General features: G+C 35.7%; 1 protein-coding gene across 1 annotated transcript in view; it reads left to right on the forward strand.

The window, feature by feature from the left end:
• The window catches only part of LOC142343140 (uncharacterized), a 186,340-nt gene that overhangs the window by 16,023 nt on the left and 151,588 nt on the right, over positions 1–18,729 (forward strand). The window contains exons 2-3 of the mRNA XM_075394832.1: positions 7,519–7,734; positions 16,945–17,230. Coding sequence (XP_075250947.1) covers positions 7,519–7,734; positions 16,945–17,230 — 502 coding nt within the window. The remainder of the gene's footprint in view (positions 1–7,518; positions 7,735–16,944; positions 17,231–18,729) is intronic.

Consider the following 18,729-nt stretch of genomic DNA (forward strand, 5'->3'; position numbering starts at 1 on the left):
TTTCTGTTCTCACTTTTTTCTCACTTTGTCTTCTCACTTTCCCTTCCTTTCTTTTTTTTCGCTTTCTTTCTCACTATCTTTTCTCACTTTCTTTTCTCACTTTCTTTTCTCACTTTCTTTTCTCACTTTCTTTTCTCAATTTCTTTTCTCACTTTCTTTTCTCACTTTCTTTTCTCACTTTCTTTTCTCAATTTCTTTTCCCACTTTCTTTTCTCACTTTGTCTTCTCACGTTCTTTTCTCACTTTCTTCTCCAATTTTCTTTTCACTTTCTTTTCTGACCTTGTCTTCTCACTTTTCCTTCCTCTCTTTCACTTTTTGTCACTTTCTTTTCTCACATTCTTTTCTCACTTTCTTTTCTCACTTTCTTTTCTCACTTTCTTTTTTCGCTTTCATTTCTCACTTTCTTTTCTCACTTTCTTTTCTCGCTTTCTTTTCTCACTTTCTTTTCTCACTTTCTGTTCTCACTTTTTTCTCACTTTCCCTTCCTTTCTTTTTTTTCGCTTTCTTTTCTCACTATCTTTTCTCACTTTCTTTTCTCACTTTCTTTTCTCACTTTCTTTTCTCACTTTCTTTTCTCACTTTCTTTTCTCACTTTCTTTTCTCGCTTTCTTTTCTCACTTTCTTTTCTCACTTTCTGTTCTCACTTTTTTCTCACTTTGTCTTCTCACTTTCCCTTCCTTTCTTTTTTTTCGCTTTCTTTTCTCACTATCTTTTCTCACTTTCTTTTCTCACTTTCTTTTCTCACTTTCTTTTCTCACTTTCTTTTCTCACTTTCTTTTCTCGCTTTCTTTTCTCACTATCTTTTCTCACTTTCTTTTCTCACTTTCTTTTCTCACTTTCTTTTCTCACTTTCTTTTCTCACTTTCTTTTCTCACTTTCTTTGCTCACGTTCTTTTCTCGCTTTCTGTTCTCACTTTCTTTTCTCACTTTGTCTTCTCACTTTCCCTTCCTTTTTTTCACTTTCGTTTCTCACTATCTTTTCTCACTTTCTTTTCTCACTTTCTTTTCTCACTTTCCTTCTCACTTTCTTTTCTCACTTTCTTTTCTCACGTTCTTTTCTCACTTTCTTTTCTCACTTTCTGTTCTTACTTTTTTCTCACTTTGTCTTCTCACTTTCCCTTCCTTTCTTTTTTTTCGCTTTCTTTTCTCACTATCTTTTCTCACTTTCTTTTCTCACTTTCTTTTCTCACTTTCTTTTCTCACTTTCTTTTCTCACTTTCTTTTCTCGCTTTCTTTTCTCACTATCTTTTCTCACTTTCTTTTCTCACTTTCTTTTCTCACTTTCTTTTCTCACTTTCTTTTCTCACTTTCTTTTCTCACTTTCTTTTCTCACGTTCTTTTCTCGCTTTCTGTTCTCACTTTCTTTTCTCACTTTGTCTTCTCACTTTCCCTTCCTTTTTTTCACTTTCGTTTCTCACTATCTTTTCTCACTTTCTTTTCTCACTTTCTTTTCTCACTTTCCTTCTCACTTTCTTTTCTCACTTTCTTTTCTCACGTTCTTTTCTCACTTTCTTTTCTCATTTTCATTTCTCACTTTGTTCTCTCACTTTGTTTTCTCACTTTGTATTCTCCGTGTTTTCTCGCTTTGTTGTCTCACTCTGTCTCCTCAGTTTTTCCTTTCTTTTCTCACTTTCTTTTTATTTCATTTCTTTACTTTTTTCCTCATTCTCTTTTCTTCACTTTCTTTTCGTTGTTTTCTTCTCACTTTCTGTTCTCATTTTGTTTTCTCACTTTCTTTTCGCACTTTCTTTTCTCCCTTTGTTTTCTCACTTTGTCTTCTCACTTTTCCTTCCTTTCTTTTTTCACTTTCTTTTCTCAATTTCTTTTCTCACTGTCTTTTCTCACTTTCGTTCCTCGCTTTCTTTTGTCACTTTCTTTTCTCACTTTCTTTTCTCAATTTCTTTTCTCGCTTTCATTTCTCATTTCCTTTTAACTTTCTTTTCTCACTTTCTTTTCTCACCTTGTCTTCTCACTTTTTCTTCCTCTCTTTTTTCTCTTTTTTGTCACTTTCTTTTCTCACATTCGTTTCTCACTTTCTTTTCTCACTTTCTTTTCACTTTCTTTTCTCACTTTCTTTTTTCGCTTTCTTTTCTCACTTTCTTTTCTCGCTTTCTTTTCTCACTTTCGTTTTTCACTTTCTTTTGTCACTTTCTTTTCTCAATTTCTTTTCTCACTTTCTTTTCTCATTTTCTTTTCTCACTTTCTCTTCTCACTTTCTTTTCCCACTTTCTTTTCTCACTTTGTCTTCTCACGTTCTTTTCTCACTTTCTTTTCTCACTTTCTTCTCCAATTTTCTTTTCACTTTCTTTTCTCACCTTGTCTTCTCACTTTTCCTTCCTCTCTTTCACTTTTTGTCACTTTCTTTTCTCACATTCGTTTCTCACTTCCTTTTCTCACTTTCTTTTCTCACTTTCTTTTCTCACTTTCTTTTTTCGCTTTCATTTCTCACTTTCTTTTCTCACTTTCTGTTCTCACTTTTTTCTCACTTTGTCTTCTCACTTTCCCTTCCTTTCTTTTTTTTCGCTTTCTTTTCTCACTATCTTTTCTCACTTTCTTTTCTCACTTTCTTTTCATTTTCTTTTCTCACTTTTTTTACTTACTTTTCGTTTTCGTTTCTCACCTTCTTTTCGCGCTTTCTTTTCTCACTTTCTTTTCTCATTTTCATTTCTCACTTTGTTCTCTCACTTTGTTTTCTGACTTTGTTTTCTCACTCTGTCTTCTCAGTTTTTTCCTTTCTTTTCTCACTTTCTTCTCTCACTTTCGTTTTTCACTTTCTTTTGTCACTTTCTTTTCTCACTTTCTTTTCTCAATTTCTTTTCTCACTTTCTTTTCTCACTTTCTTTTCTCACTTTCACTTCTCACTTTCTTTTCCCACTTTCTTTTCTCACTTTGTCTTCTCACGTTCTTTTCTCACTTTCTTCTCCAATTTTCTTTTCACTTTCTTTTCTCACCTTGTCTTCTCACTTTTCCTTCCTCTCTTTCACTTTTTGTCACTTTCTTTTCTCACATTCGTTTCTCACTTTCTTTTCTCACTTTCTTTTCTTACTTTCTTTTCTCACTTTCTTTTCGCTTTCTTTTCTCACTTTCTTTTCTCACTTTCTTTTCTCGCTTTCTTTTCTCTCTTTCTTTTCTCACTTTCTGTTCTCACTTTCTTTTCTCACTTTCTTTTCTCACTTTCTTTTTTCGCTTTCTTTTCTCACTTTCTTTTCTCACTTTCTTTTCTCACTTTCTTTTCTCACGTTCTTTTCTCACTTTCTTTTCATTTTCTTTTCTCACTTTTTTTACTTACTTTTCGTTTTCGTTTCTCACCTTCTTTTCGCGCTTTCTTTTCTCACTTTCTTTTCTCATTTTCATTTCTCACTTTGTTCTCTCACTTTGTTTTCTGACTTTGTTTTCTCACTCTGTCTTCTCAGTTTTTTCCTTTCTTTTCTCACTTTTCTCACTTTCTTTTCTCTTTCATCACTTTTTTCCTCATTCTCTTCTTCACTTTCTTTTCGTCGTTTTCTTCTCACTTTCTTTTCTCATTTTGTTTTCTCACTTTCTTTTCTCACTTTCTTTTCTCTCTTTGTTTTCTCACTTTGTCTTCTCACTTTTCCTTCCTTTCTTTTTTCACTTTCTTTTCTCACTTTCTTTTCTCACTTTCGTTTCTCACTTTCTTTTGTCACTTTCTTTCCTCACTTTCTTTTCTCAATTTTTTTCTCGCTTTCTTTTCTCTCTTTCTTTTCTCACTTTCTTTTCTCACTTTCTTTTCTCACCTTGTCTTCTCACTTTTTCTTACCCTCTTTTTTCACTTTTTTGTCACTTTCTTTTCTCACATTCGTTTCTCACTTTCTTTTCTCAATTTTTCTCAATTTCTTTTCTCACTTTCTTTTTTCGCTTTCTTTTCTCACTTTCTTTTCTTGCTTTCTTTTCTCACTTTCTTTTCTCACTTTCTTTTCTCACGTTCTTTTCTCACTTTCTTTTCCATTTTTCTTTTCACTTTCTTTTCTCACTTTCTTTTTTCACCTTGTCTGCTCACTTCTTCCTCTCTTTCACTTTTTTGTCACTTTCTTTTCTCACATTCGTTTCTCACTTTCTTTTCTCACTTTCTTTTCTCACTTTCTTTTCTCACTTTCTTTTCGCTTTCTTTTCTCACTTTCTTTTCTCGCTTTCTTTTCTCTCTTTCTTTTCTCACTTTCTGTTCTCACTTTCTTTTCTCACTTTCTTTTCTCACTTTCTTTTTTCGCTTTCTTTTCTCACTATCTTTTCTCACTTTCTTTTCTCACTTTCTTTTCTCACTTTCTTTTCTCACGTTCTTTTCTCACTTTCTTTTCTCACTTTCTTTTCATTTTCTTTTCTCACTTTTTTTACTTACTTTTCGTTTTCGTTTCTCACCTTCTTTTCGCGCTTTCTTTTCTCACTTTCTTTTCTCATTTTCATTTCTCACTTTGTTCTCTCACTTTGTTTTCTGACTTTGTTTTCTCACTCTGTCTTCTCAGTTTTTTTCCTCACTTTTCTCACTTTCTTTTCTCTTTCATCACTTTTTTCCTCATTCTCTTCTTCACTTTCTTTTCGTCGTTTTCTTCTCACTTTCTTTTCTCATTTTGTTTTCTCACTTTCATTTCTCGCTTTCTTTTCTCTCTTTGTTTTCTCACTTTGTCTTCTCACTTTTCCTTCCTTTCTTTTTTCACTTTCTTTTCTCACTTTCTTTTCTCACTTTCGTTTCTCACTTTCTTTTGTCACTTTCTTTCCTCACTTTCTTTTCTCAATTTTTTTCTCGCTTTCTTTTCTCTCTTTCTTTTCTCACTTTCTTTTCTCACTTTCTTTTCTCACTTTCTTTTCTCACCTTGTCTTCTCACTTTTTCTTACCCTCTTTTTTCACTTTTTTGTCACTTTCTTTTCTCACATTCGTTTCTCACTTTCTTTTCTCAATTTTTCTCAATTTCTTTTCTCACTTTCTTTTTTCGCTTTCTTTTCTCACTTTCTTTTCTTGCTTTCTTTTCTCACTTTCTTTTCTCACTTTCTTTTCTCACGTTCTTTTCTCACTTTCTTTTCCATTTTTCTTTTCACTTTCTTTTCTCACTTTCTTTTTTCACCTTGTCTGCTCACTTCTTCCCCGCTTTCACTTTTTTGTCACTTTCTTTTCTCACATTCGTTTCTCACTTTCTTTTCTCACTTTCTTTTCTCACTTTCTTTTCTCACTTTCTTTTCGCTTTCTTTTCTCACTTTCTTTTCTCACTTTCTTTTCTCGCTTTCTTTTCTCTCTTTCTTTTCTCACTTTCTGTTCTCACTTTCTTTTCTCACTTTCTTTTTTCGCTTTCTTTTCTCACTATCTTTTCTCACTTTCTTTTCTCACTTTCTTTTCTCACTTTCTTTTCTCACGTTCTTTTCTCACTTTCTTTTCTCACTTTCTTTTCATTTTCTTTTCTCACTTTTTTTACTTACTTTTCGTTTTCGTTTCTCACCTTCTTTTCGCGCTTTCTTTTCTCACTTTCTTTTCTCATTTTCATTTCTCACTTTGTTCTCTCACTTTGTTTTCTGACTTTGTTTTCTCACTCTGTCTTCTCAGTTTTTTCCTTTCTTTTCTCACTTTTCTCACTTTCTTTTCTCTTTCATCATTTTTTTCCTCATTCTCTTCTTCACTTTCTTTTCGTCGTTTTCTTCTCACTTTCTTTTCTCATTTTGTTTTCTCACTTTCTTTTCTCACTTTCTTTTCTCACTTTCTTTTCTCTCTTTGTTTTCTCACTTTGTCTTCTCACTTTTCCTTCCTTTCTTTTTTCACTTTCTTTTCTCACTTTCTTTTCTCACTTTCGTTTCTCACTTTCTTTTGTCACTTTCTTTCCTCACTTTCTTTTCTCAATTTTTTTCTCGCTTTCTTTTCTCTCTTTCTTTTCTCACTTTCTTTTCTCACTTTCTTTTCTCACCTTGTCTTCTCACTTTTTCTTACCCTCTTTTTTCACTTTTTTGTCACTTTCTTTTCTCACATTCGTTTCTCACTTTCTTTTCTCAATTTTTCTCAATTTCTTTTCTCACTTTCTTTTTTCGCTTTCTTTTCTCACTTTCTTTTCTTGCTTTCTTTTCTCACTTTCTTTTCTCACTTTCTTTTCTCACGTTCTTTTCTCACTTTCTTTTCCATTTTTCTTTTCACTTTCTTTTCTCACTTTCTTTTTTCACCTTGTCTGCTCACTTCTTCCTCTCTTTCACTTTTTTGTCACTTTCTTTTCTCACATTAGTTTCTCACTTTCTTTTCTCACTTTGTTTTCTCACTTGCTTTTCTCACTTTCTTTTCGTCGTTTTCTTCTCACTTTCTTTTCTGACTTTGTTTTCTCACTTTCTTTTCTCTTTGTTTTCTGACTTTCTTTTCTCACTTTGTTTTCTAACTTTCTTTTCTCACTTTTTTTTTTCTTTCTCTTGTACCCTTTTTGCTTTCTTTCTCTTTTCTTTTTTGCATGTTATAGCTCCTCTACTTTGCATATTTTACCGCACCTGAAAGATGTAGATTAATGTATTATATGAGTTGCGCTCCGCGAACATGTAGAAGTTCGTTATCTGTACAAGTCTTAGCGGTACTTAAATATGCAAGATAGCAAAGCCAATTAAGTCCTCGATCAAAAAATTGGTGTTACTTGGGGTAATATACTAAACCAAACACATCGGTAAAGTAACGTAATTTCTCTGGCTGTTGAACGAGGGTCATGGCTTACAGCCTGAGCTGGTACGAAAAAAATCTCAATTTTAAACCTTTTCTTTTAAAAGATTTTTTCTGGTGATGATTTTGCGGGCCTGCTAGTTATGATAAAACTGTCGGCTACATTTCTCTTTTTTTCCTTGTCGGCTAAACGCCCTGTCGGCCAATTTTCCTAGCACCCCGCGAGACATGTCCAAATGCGTTATTTTCATGTGTAAGCGAGTTAGATAATTGCGCGTCCCACTTATGTTTGCTTACCGCAATTATCTCATGCAATTAGTTCTGCTAATTTTCCTTCTTTTGATTTTTTCGACTAATTTTTACGTCGGCTAATATTCCGGACACCATCACAACCGAACAATCACAACAGAACATGTTATATGCTGTATAATAAATGAGAGCTCAAATCTGATTGGCCAATGCACAACTTGAATAATTTAATTTTCGATCTACTGTCTCAATTTTTGCTTTTGATCTGTTGTCTTTCGATCTATTGTCCTAGCACCATAAGTCTGCCCTTGTATTGAACCATTCAGAAAATAGGACCGACCTCAGTATTGGAAAATTATTTTATATTGTCAACGGGGCACACCCCCACAATTGAATACTAAAAAAATCAAAATTTACCTATTTTCAAAATCAAAATGAGCGTTAAAATGATCAGACATGTAGGATCCTTCGCATCCTAGTTTTTTACCTTGTCAAATGAAATAGCTAATAAGAAATTGGTTAATTATTTGATTTAATATATTCTAAGAATTTAAAAGTATTTGATAGCATAACAATATTTAACCAACTGCGTATTTTTCTGAGTTCACATCAAGTATACTAAAAAATAGTTTATTTGCAGATTGGGAGATATCTATTGTGACTTGTACACAGACAGTGCATTTCACAGTCAGAAGGTGTTCGACATTCTTCTCATTGAGGTCATCACCATCCTATCTCGAATCACGTGCAATCACTCTCTCAATCCAATCCTAGTCTCCTCTCACGATAACTTGTCTTCAGTCATGGCATTGTGTTCCTCTGTCATGATGCCAAACAACAAAAGCAACCTCTTGCAGTACGTTATTTCACTTATATTCTTTCGATTTGTGTCAATTTAGATGCAAGTTAAATTAATGTAGAACACAGATTGTTCTCAATTTATTTTGCACGGGGGATCAAGTTTCTCTTCGATTAATTGAAGCGATAGTTTAGCCAAACGTAGTTTTCCTTGAGTTGCTTGTGGATTGTGCCTTTTGGGGTTGTTGAGATCTGAAAACTTCAGACCAAAACAATTTGTGCCCATCATTTTTGCGCCCTCCACAAATTTAATACTATGAGACAGCGCCTTGCAACTCCAGGTAACAAAATCAACTAAATATATTTCAAACTCATTGTTTTATTTGGCAAAATTGGAGAACAGGAGACAAAATGACCAAGTAAAAAAACAGCTGCTTGGGCAAAAACTGCATGTATCGAAGAGTGCGCTATTGATTGTTCCATCACAGTACCTACTTCTGCTGTTCAAACCGCACCTCGAAGTTTTCTGTCGAACCAAAGTTCCAAATATGCAATTTATCCCATTGTATTTTTGGCTTCGATGTTCTGAACAGGTCAAACTTATTGTTGGAGGGTGCATGTAGCACCCCTACAACGTTGAGAAGTATAGTTTTTTCATAATTAGCATTTCCTGATGGGCCTAATGTTTCCTAAGCACGAGAAGAATCAATTTGGTTAATGTGACACAGATTTGCACGCTAGTAGACATGTGATTATGCAGGAGCTTGGAATGAATCAGCATCAATGAAGTAAAATTAACTAGCAGACCAGCCTTAGTGCATCGTTATCAGCCTTGTTGAGACGGCAAGGCGGCATTCGCCCTATTGCAGTCGGAGAAGTCTTGAGGAGGCTAATAGCTAAATGTTTAGCCAAGGAAGCAAATTTAGAAGCAAAAGAACTTTCCCAGAGTCTGCAATTGGGTGTCGGAGTGAAGGGTGGAGCGGAACCCATTATACATTCGACTAAGCTTTCGTATGAAAAAAATACTCACCTCGTCCAGTTCCTCGGGTATTTTGCAAATTGACTTTTGCAATGCATTCATTTCGATAAAACGCAGTGAAATGCTAAAAGACGTTGCCAGTTCAATACCTGGCATTGCCGCTTTTACCTCTGCTTTTCTCTCTGACGCTCTGGCCCGTTATAGAGAAAATTCAGTAATCTTCGCCAGAGGTTCAACAACATTCCTGCTATCTAAATGATTGTGTTTTGGTGTGCTCAGAGATCGATCTCAATAGATCTTGGGATCTTCTCTGCCAGCTCGAACCTGATCGCGGCCTCCACGTCAAGGTCGACAAGTGCGAACTGTGGTCCACGTTAGATTTAGACAGACTGGATATAAGAATAAAACGAAATGATATTTCGGGCCTTGAGGTTCTTGGAGCTGCGTTAGGAACCCCAGAGTTTGTCTGCATGTAACTTAACGAAAGGATAGGGAAAATAAAGGTACTTTTTGAAAAGTTGGACTACTTTGATGAGCCTCATTGCGCCCTAGGTTTCCTACGCCACTGCATTGGGTCCCCCAAAATGGTGTATTCTTTGCGATGTCAAACGCCCACAAGTCCAGTTATTAAATCCCTTAGTGTTTGATACCCAACAGCGCGAAAAACTTGAGAATATCCTTGGAACTGTTCTTTCAGAAGAATCCTGGAGTCAAGCAACCCTGCACATAACCCTTTCAGGGCTGGGTGTTCGCCAATGCAGAGAACAGTATATAGCATCATAATTTGGTTCTGTTCTCTCCTCTGAAGATCTTGTTACAAAATTAACCGGTGAAAGTTTTTCAGGATCATTATTCCAGTATAGCACAACTGAGCATTTCGAACCTTTCGCAAAAGACGATGCAGCATGCTCTTCATAATGAAAAATTTCATGGTCTCAAAGAGAATATAGCTTGTGACAGAGAATTCGCCCGACTTCTCTCATTGTCTGTTCGACATGCTGGAACTTGGTTGTCTGCTCCCCCCCATTCCAGCTCTTGGGCTTCAGATGGCACCAAATGAGTTAGAATTAGTGCAAAGTACAGGGTGGGTGTCCCTGTCTACGACGCCGAAAGGAAGTGCCCGTTCTGTAAAGCAAGAGTTCTTGACATCTATGGGAATCGTGCCGTTGCGTGTCACGGTCGAGGAGACGCAATTGCAAGACATGACCGGATTCGAGATAAATTAGTGCCTGCTTGCTCATCTGCGAATCTCTCACCAGTAGTGGAAAGAAGAACCTCATTCCAGAAAGCCAATCACGCCCTGGAGACATCTTTGTCCCGACCTGGAAAGCGGGGAAACCTGCTGCATTTGATGTAACAGTTACTTCGTCGCTGCAATCCAACTCTCTCACTAATGCGGCTACAAAGGCAGGATACGCGCTTGATGCGGCAGATGAAAGAAAATATTGCCTCCACGACGATAACTGCGCAAAAATGGGAATCACATTTGTTCCCCTAGCAATTGAAGTCATTGGCGGAATATCGGCAACCTTCAAGGAAACACTCAAGCCGTTGGCTGTGTTAAGTGACAACCGTTCTTTCCAAGCGCAGGGGTTGTCTGTAGCTTTCTGTAAACTGATGCAGTCCTTGTCAATCACCGCTCTTCGGGGATAAGCGGCAATGTTGTTGGCAAGGCTCCCTAGTTTACTATTTTGCTTTGTGGGTGCTCGACCGGTCGGAGGGGAGATGGTTGATCCATTACTGTTGCAACAATAATTGTCGACAGATATGTTCAAGGGGTCTGCCTCAATGGTTTTGACTCGCTGTTTTTGGCCAGATGTATTAACCAATTCAGAATAAGAAGAGCCCAGATTGGTCCTTTTATGATGAGCCACCAAAACGATTGCACCAAACGGGAGTGTTAATAATGTGCAGTTCTACTATTTTTATTCTTACCTGACCAAAGTGGGGAGAATAAAAACAAACATTTTACATGTGAAAAAATAAAAATACCGATGAAATGAGATTCATAAACCGTTGATCTGTTGTATTGATAACCACCGTTATGTTAACCAAGTTAATTGTCAAATAATTCTATTTGCAAAATTCACTAGCAGTGACTAATTGAATGTCTTGCCTGCCTTTGCAAAAACCCATTTGTCTCCAAGGCCAGTAGCGCATAGATTTTTTCCTCAAACAGAGTTGGAGTTAACAATAGACAAGATCTTACAACCCGTTGAAAACGATACGCTTGAAGACATCAGAACCGAAAACTGTCAGTTTGACGAGACAGCAATGTAACCCCCGATTCAATCACTGCACCTTCGTAATTTTATCGAAAATGCATGCAATTAAATACAAAACCTGTGGTTCGTCCATTTGCTCTGGGCAGAGTTCTCCGATGTCTTGTCCAAAATGTATTACCAAACAAGCAGGCCCGGATCAAGTTCATTCAAATACAACTTAGAATTGCTCGCAAAGCCGGTGCCGAAAGACTCGTTGTTGCTGCAAATTTTACATTTGAAAAATTGAATAAAAGCACGAAGCGGTACTATTTTGCTGATTGAACTCAAACATGCCCTAAATGCTACCAAAATGAGCAATATGCTGTGCACTGCTTAGAATCTTTTGCAAATTCTTGTTTTTCGTAACCAAGTAATCTTCATCAACAGTCTGTCATAAGTTAATCTGGCGTGCAACAGGGTGTAATCTTGCGATGAATTCTGTTTTCATTGACCGTATGACCAGTAATTGCTGAAAATAGCCAAATGATTCGAAAACTTGGCAGAGTTCACAGTATATCGACGACGGAATAATAACAGGAACCTAAAAAAGTTTGCAATGCCTGAGACATTAACTAAATCGAGGCTCTTACTCGGAAAGGGCATTTTTTTGCTTTTGTCTTTTGAGGAAATAACACTGTTGACAACAGAAGGCTTGAAGTTTATGGAGCTACAATAGGTTCAACTTATTTTGTAGCTTCGAATATGCAAAAACTAGCAAGTAAAATTTAGTCACTGTTCGACAACTTGACATTCGTATACGGTGTGCAATGGGCATTTTCTGTACTGTCTTAGAGGCCTAAATTTTAACTATTTGCACTTACTGATTATGGAATCTATCTTTTACCTATGGGCTTGTCAATTACCTATGGCCTACTCGCACAAGCAGTATGCGTTACAACAATGCGTGGATCAGCTACAATGCTGATGTCAAGCAATTCTAGCGTATTATAAGCAGCTTTCGTTCAAGGTTTTACCCAATGAAAGAAGACAATTTTTTAAATGAATTTTTTTGTTTGAGTGGGCATTGAAAATGGGAGTCAATGGCAAATTTAAGAAATTTGAGAAAATCATGAGATTTTGATGAATATAAGGAGGCGTAGCTTCTAAGGAGAGCTGGAATTTTTTTCGTGATTAAAATTGGAATGCTGTTCAATTATTCGAGATTTAATTTGTTTGGTATTTGAAGTATGGAAGATAAACCAAGATATAAAAATTTACGCTGAAGTGCTAAAAGAATCCTTATAATAAGAACTCGACTATAATACACGAGACTATTATCTCTAGAATGTATATTTTTTGTTTCAATGGTTTCGTCTTTTATGGCTTGGAACATTGAGCTGGCACAAATTAAACGAACTTCTTGATATATCGTGATAATACGTATTCCAGAATGTACTATGCTCATTTTTTAATTGGATTTAGTACTTTTTTGTTGAATCCATCTACCAAGTCTACTGCTCTTTCAATAGTTCTACCTGTGAACTTTTTTCGGAAATTTCAAATGTTCGTTTTCAAGTGTCTTTAGCAAAAGAGGTTTGATTGGTGATGGTTGCTGGAGCTATTATTGGCCTTCTCTTGGTTTTTACAATTCAAAGTGGGGTGCTGCCTTTTTTGTAATTGATGTAATGAATTTGGTCACGCCGACAGGAATTAGAGCGAAAAGCGGTTGGTTTTGCGGCGTGAAATTTTTTCACTCTAATGTTAAAGCTGGTTGCGAAACCTGTGTTTGAACAAAAGTTGCTTTCTCACTAGTGGTTTTTTATCACATGCGACAATTTAACATTGATGTTCACTGTTTTTTCTTTCAATTTTTTATTGGATTTTTATATTGTTTTCCCAATCCATTCATTGTTCAATTTAGGTCTAGCTTTTAATTGCTCTTGAACGAAGTTCATGGCATTTATTGTAAACGTGTTGGTCTTTTATATGCAAATCTTTTGCTTGACCTTTTTGCGCTTTTCTTCTAGAACATTCTTTGACTTCTCAAGTGACTTTTTCACGCTTTCGTTCATTTTTGGGTGAGTCCCTATTGCTCTCACTCTGAAGTAAAGCTTGTTGCTAAAATAGAATCGTTTGCAGCATAGCAAAAAGAATGGCCTGATAGCCGAGTAAGCAGTGCTTCTGGTCAGGGAGCTGTAGGTCAATGGTTCGAATCCCGGCATGGAAAACTATTTTTGCAGCCTTACAGAAAAATTAAGCTAGGCTGCAGCATTTGAGTTAAACGCCTCGCCTGTCGTTCAAGAGCCTCGCCTCTGTTTTAGTCGATAAAATTTCTATGAATGACTTCAGTACTTGTCCTGATTTTTGTTACAACCATATGACGTCACAATCACTTCAAATCTCCTCTGTTCTGTCGTTCATGCATTTTCGACTGAATTGCGTGCATGAGGTTATTTTTCACTCTTAGTGGGGCGAGTAATTTTGTTCATTCGCGTAACTATGTTAAGGTCGCTTGTGACTTACTTCACTCTCAAAAATGACTTCCTCATTCTCTAATTGACTTTTCTTTACTGAATGTGACTGATTGTTGTTGAAACTTTTTAAAGATTGAAAGTTGAGCTGTGTTAATGGTTAAGGGATCTCTGTACAAACTTTAAAAGCTCTTATACATGCAGATCGAAAACTTTAATTAGCTGATTCAAAACAAAAATTTTCTGAGAGGTGTCTGCTTTACAATCATAGACAAGAAAGGCAAGAACTCCGTAACGAAAAACTGGATTGATAATACTCCTATAATAGTCAATTAGTTCATTATGTGAAGCAAAATGCCGCAATTTACATAATATGCGATTTTTCTTACTCTGCTTTTTAGTGACTAATTCAATGTAATATAAGAAACTTTAACTTAGAGAACTCTTTTCTTCTAGAACATTCTTTGACTTCTCAAATGACTTTCTCGCGCTTTGGTTCTTCATTTTGGGTGATCCCTATTGCTCTCATTCCTAAGTAAAGCTTGTTGCTAAAATAAAATTGTTTGCAGCATAGCAAGAAGGGACTGATGTCCGAGTAAGCAGTGCTTCTGGTCAGGGAGCGGGAGGTCAATGATTCGAATCCCGGCGTGGGAAACTATTTTTGCACCCTTACAGAAAAATTTATCTAGGCTCCCACACTTGAATTAAATGCAATTTATTGCCTCGCCTGTTGTTCAAGAGCAATTCTTCCTACCTTTGTCGGTTTATGTTTTAGTCAATTAAAATTCTTTGAATGACTTCAGGACTTGTCCTGATTTTTGTTAGAACCATATGACCTAACAATAACGTCAAATCTGCTGCTTTTTGTTCATTCGTTCATGCAATTTTAACTGAAGTGCGTGCGTGACGTCATTTTTCAGTTTTAGTGCAGCGAGTTTTTTGTTCATTCGCGTGATTAAGTTTTTGATCACGCTTGACTTACCTCACTCCCAAAAATTACTTCCTCACTTTGAAATTGACTCTTCTTTACTTTAATTCAAAGAGATAAGGTCAAGTGAGTGTTTGTCACTCTAAATGAAGAGAGCAGCTTATAGGGGCAGCAGATACTTATACAGATTCTTTATCAAAGAAAATGTAACATTTCATCCTTTATTGAAAAGTGTAATTTTTGGTCTGTCTTTTTTACTGTCTTTTAAACTGCAGATCTTTGCAGCTATTGCGGCTATTTTTTGGCAATCTGCCAGCTATGTTTATGATTGCACCCGTGGGGTGAATTTGTTGCAATACACGATCGAATTTTTCACAAAAAGTGAAGTTCGTTGCTAATCGTTTTATACAGCAGTTATTTAGATCAATAGAATCGATACTGTTGTTTGATAGCCGCCCTGATCTTCTCAGCTGGCTATTATAGCGCTCCTAATTTTTTTTTTCTTCGTCGAACTTTCCGCTTTACCTTTTTGCTGCAATCTTACTTCTATTTTTGCTGCAATCTTCGATTTTGCGTGAAATCTTACTTCTTTAGGCTAGTTTCACGCTTCTGTCATTCTGCTCAAAGTCCTTCTAAACAGCAGCTGCTCAGCATAGCAATTCAAAATGAAGAGAGTCAGAATAAAAAAATCAAAGTCAGAAATAGAAACGGGTTAAACCCATAAAGCCCATTTTTTGATGCCCGCTATTTGAACGTCGTTCCTATAAGTATTAGTTACTATCTATAATGCTTATTGGTATTCATACTAGAACCCGTAGCCTCTCACTGAGAGACAGGAGTATGTTCAACTACGAAATGACATCAAAATAGGTCGCACTTAAAAATGTTTTTGTACAAAAATCAATTTTTGTTGATATTTTCTTTTCTTTCAATCCCAATAGAGTTTTGGGAATCAACGGCGGCTATTTTCCGACAATCTACCGGGTATGTTCTTTGTCATTGGCTTTATTGGCTCTGTTCTTTGAGGAAAAGGCCTGTCTTTTTAGGGGAAGGCTGCCATCAATTTCTTGGGTTAAAATAGTTCGCACAGTTTTTTGGCAGTATCAGTTTCAGGTTATTGTAAAAGAAGGATCGTTTCGATACCCTCGAAGTGATTTTTTGCGTAAATTGTGCTGTAGGAATATGCTTTCTATTAGCCACAAAGTGATAGCCGGGGCTATTATTGACATCCTCTTTTTTTACAATCCAAGGATTTGGATTGTATTGGTGCCTGTATTTTGTTTAACATGTGTTCTCACTTTTTTCATCTTTTTGATCTTATTTAGAAATCAAATTAGAGCGGCAAATTAAACAAGTTGGTCTAGCAAAGGGCACAGAAAGGTTAGGAGGCTTGAAACTTGAAATTATAAAGTTTTGCTCCTGATTTTCCTAACCAATTATTTCAAAATGTCATACATGTGTCACACATGTTCTATGCATAATTGTAATTGTTGAATTCATGCAAGGGCGGTAAATTGTTTAGACACTGAAAATATCAGTGATTTTTTTGCGTTTACCCGTGTTTTAGTTGTCCTGTTTTTTTTAAGAGTAATTGATCATTAGTCTCATTGGCTCTCTAATAAGGCGTAATAGTAGCTAAGTAATAATTTGATATCTACAGGTTTTAAATACTTGGATCCTACGAGTCTGGCTCAGTTTTGTAGCCGTTTGTTTTTAATCACAATGACCTTTATTGTTTCCTAACGAGACATGAATGAATCTAATTTTATTATTGCATTGATATTTTCTGTTTTTTTATGCCTTTGTCAGGATTTAATTTTAATTTTTTAAAAAAATTTTTTTGAGTTGTGTGCAATAGTCGTACTTTTGTTTCTTTCCACACAATCTTATTAGTGACAGGTCTCTTCGGTTGATAATGAAGGTTAAATAATCCATTTATTTGTTCAGTTCATAGTCAGTACTTAGGATAACTTTGACACAAATTATTAGCAGAAAATATTAACGATTTTCGGCTAATAACTTAGTTTCGTTAATGACACAGGTGATCAATTGCAGTGAGGCATAAATGAATCTAATTTATTACTTGAATTTGTAAGAGATTTTAATGATTTTTGAGTTTCCCCCTTTTTGCTGTGGTTTTGTCTCTTCGTCTTAATAATTACAGTACTTTTTGTCGTTTCAGTGTGACTCGATTGCTTTCAATTTCGTTAGCTTTAGTTTCCGGCTATCACTCTCATTGACTTAGACACCATTTTTTGAATGGTTTTTGGTAAAGGTTTAATTTTTGGTTAAATTTGTTTTTCCGTTGGTCGCTTTTCCCATCAAAGAGAACTGTTAGTGGTTGTTTTGCGGCTTCTTAGGTTTCAATGCTGTGATTTAGGGTTTAAGCTTGTAGTTTTGCGTTTTTTCTTCACTTTACTAATTGTCAAAAAGATGATGATTTTTGACAAATTTCTCCTCCTCTGTCTGTTATTATTTTCCACATGTCTATTGGATTCTGTAATCATTCTAAGGAGGAAGTTTAAATTATTGTTCTGACTGATTATTTTTATAGCTGTAGTTTTTGGCAAAGAAGTTAAATTGTTTTTACGGCCAGTCAATGTATGATAAGTAACGATCCCGTTTTTCGGTTGCTTCGGTATTCCGTCGAAGTTTTGCAATAGTGCTTGACTGCGTCATGTTTTAGGTGCAGCCTACAACTAGTCCTGGATTGTCTCTCTGCGAATGACTCAAAACTAGCTGCGGTCCATAAACAGATCGTGAATTGCAATGCCTTCAACATAGTTGGTCAGGTTGTTGATATTCTGTACCATTTGACCTCGACGGCATATTTTTCTTCAGACGCTGAATACGTCTCAAACCTAACCAATTCTAAAATGGCTGCAGAGATAATTTCAATGCTATGTGAAGTACCAATGTCAGAGGAAAAGAACGAACTGGTCAAATTGTTTCTGGAGCTCGATTTAGTACCAGTAAGTATGAGTGAAAAAAGAAATACTTTGTAGCTAAATCGCTTTCTTTGAAAGTTGGCGAAGTAATGAACACAGTTCACATGCATTCTGTGGGAACTATCGGTTTGATGTATTGGCATGGTTTTTGATGTCAATTCCGTCCAAGACGACCAAAATCAATCAAGGAATTTGAAGGTCTGGAAATTTGATAGAAATTAACTAAAACTGTCACATCTGAAGGTTTTCGTGGCTTGCGATACTATTATTGCCAAATGTGGAACTATCATCTCGTTTGATTCTTTCACAATTAAGCTGACGTTAGTTCTATGTAGCTGTTGAAGATTGTCATTCTTGAATGATCATTTGAAGGCTGCTGTTTTTAGTTTCAGTTGATGTTAAGTTTTGCGCATTGTAAAAAATTTTTATCTAATCAATTTTGTTACAAAACAGGGCAAATTTCTACCGATCGTTTGTTTTGAAGTGAACTAGTATGGTTTCGGTACTAAATAAATTCCTGATTCTTTCTGCGGTCTACCAGAAAGCATCTATGTTACGTTCACAATACTGCGTTTTCTTTTTTCTGTCTCTTTGATAGCATCTGCGTTCTGGTATGTTAAGTTCACAATTCTGCCTATTGCATTAAGCTCTTGGATGTGATCAGTCCGTAGAATCTGATAAAACGTGTCATTCCTGAATCATGATTCCCAAGCTGCTGTTGTCAGGTCTTACGGATGTTTTTTGTATTCAGTGTTTATACTGCAAAACTTACGGTTTCTTTGAGATTCAGTTTCAGTGGTGATTCCATTAATGAATGACTCCTGATTTGTTTGCTCTCTGTTTCATAGTCTGTTTGAGATGTGATCACTTCTTGGTAGCTGATGATGATTGTATGTACTCATCATGCTTCGCCAAATTTGCTTATGAGTTGTTAAGGATTTTATTTTTCTGCTGCGTGAAATTTTTTCTCATAAATTTAACAGTCAACAACGTACTGATAATTTGTTGAGAACGAATTGCATTTTCTGAGTTTTGTATTTAATAACTCGAGATTTTTTCCGCAGTCTGCTTGATAGCATCTAAGTTCTTGCATACCATGTTTACAATACTGCTGACTTTATTTAACTCTTGGAAATGGGATCACTCTTGGAAATTTTTGTTCAGTTCATATTTAATACTTTTAAATTGACAAATTTTTAGCAAAAAATTTAACGCATTTTGTCTAATAACTTAGTTTTGTTAATTACACAGGTGATCAATTGCGAAAGAGGCATAAACGAATCTAATTAGTTACTTGAATTCGTAAGAGATTTTTATAGTTTTGAATTTAGCCGTTTTTCTTGTCTCTTTGTCGCTATAACTACAGTACTTTTTGGCGTTTCAGTGTGACTCGATTGCTTTAATCCAAGTGGCGCTAATGAGTTAAATTGTTTTTCACTAGAAACATGCGAAAACGTTCTGATAGTTTTTTTCAGAATGAACTGATTTGATGATTTTATTATATATTGACTCCTGATTCTCTT

This window comes from Convolutriloba macropyga, chromosome 7 (genome assembly GCF_964194025.1).
Source record: "Convolutriloba macropyga chromosome 7, txConMacr16.3, whole genome shotgun sequence".
In the NCBI taxonomy this organism is placed as follows: domain Eukaryota; kingdom Metazoa; phylum Xenacoelomorpha; order Acoela; family Convolutidae; genus Convolutriloba; species Convolutriloba macropyga.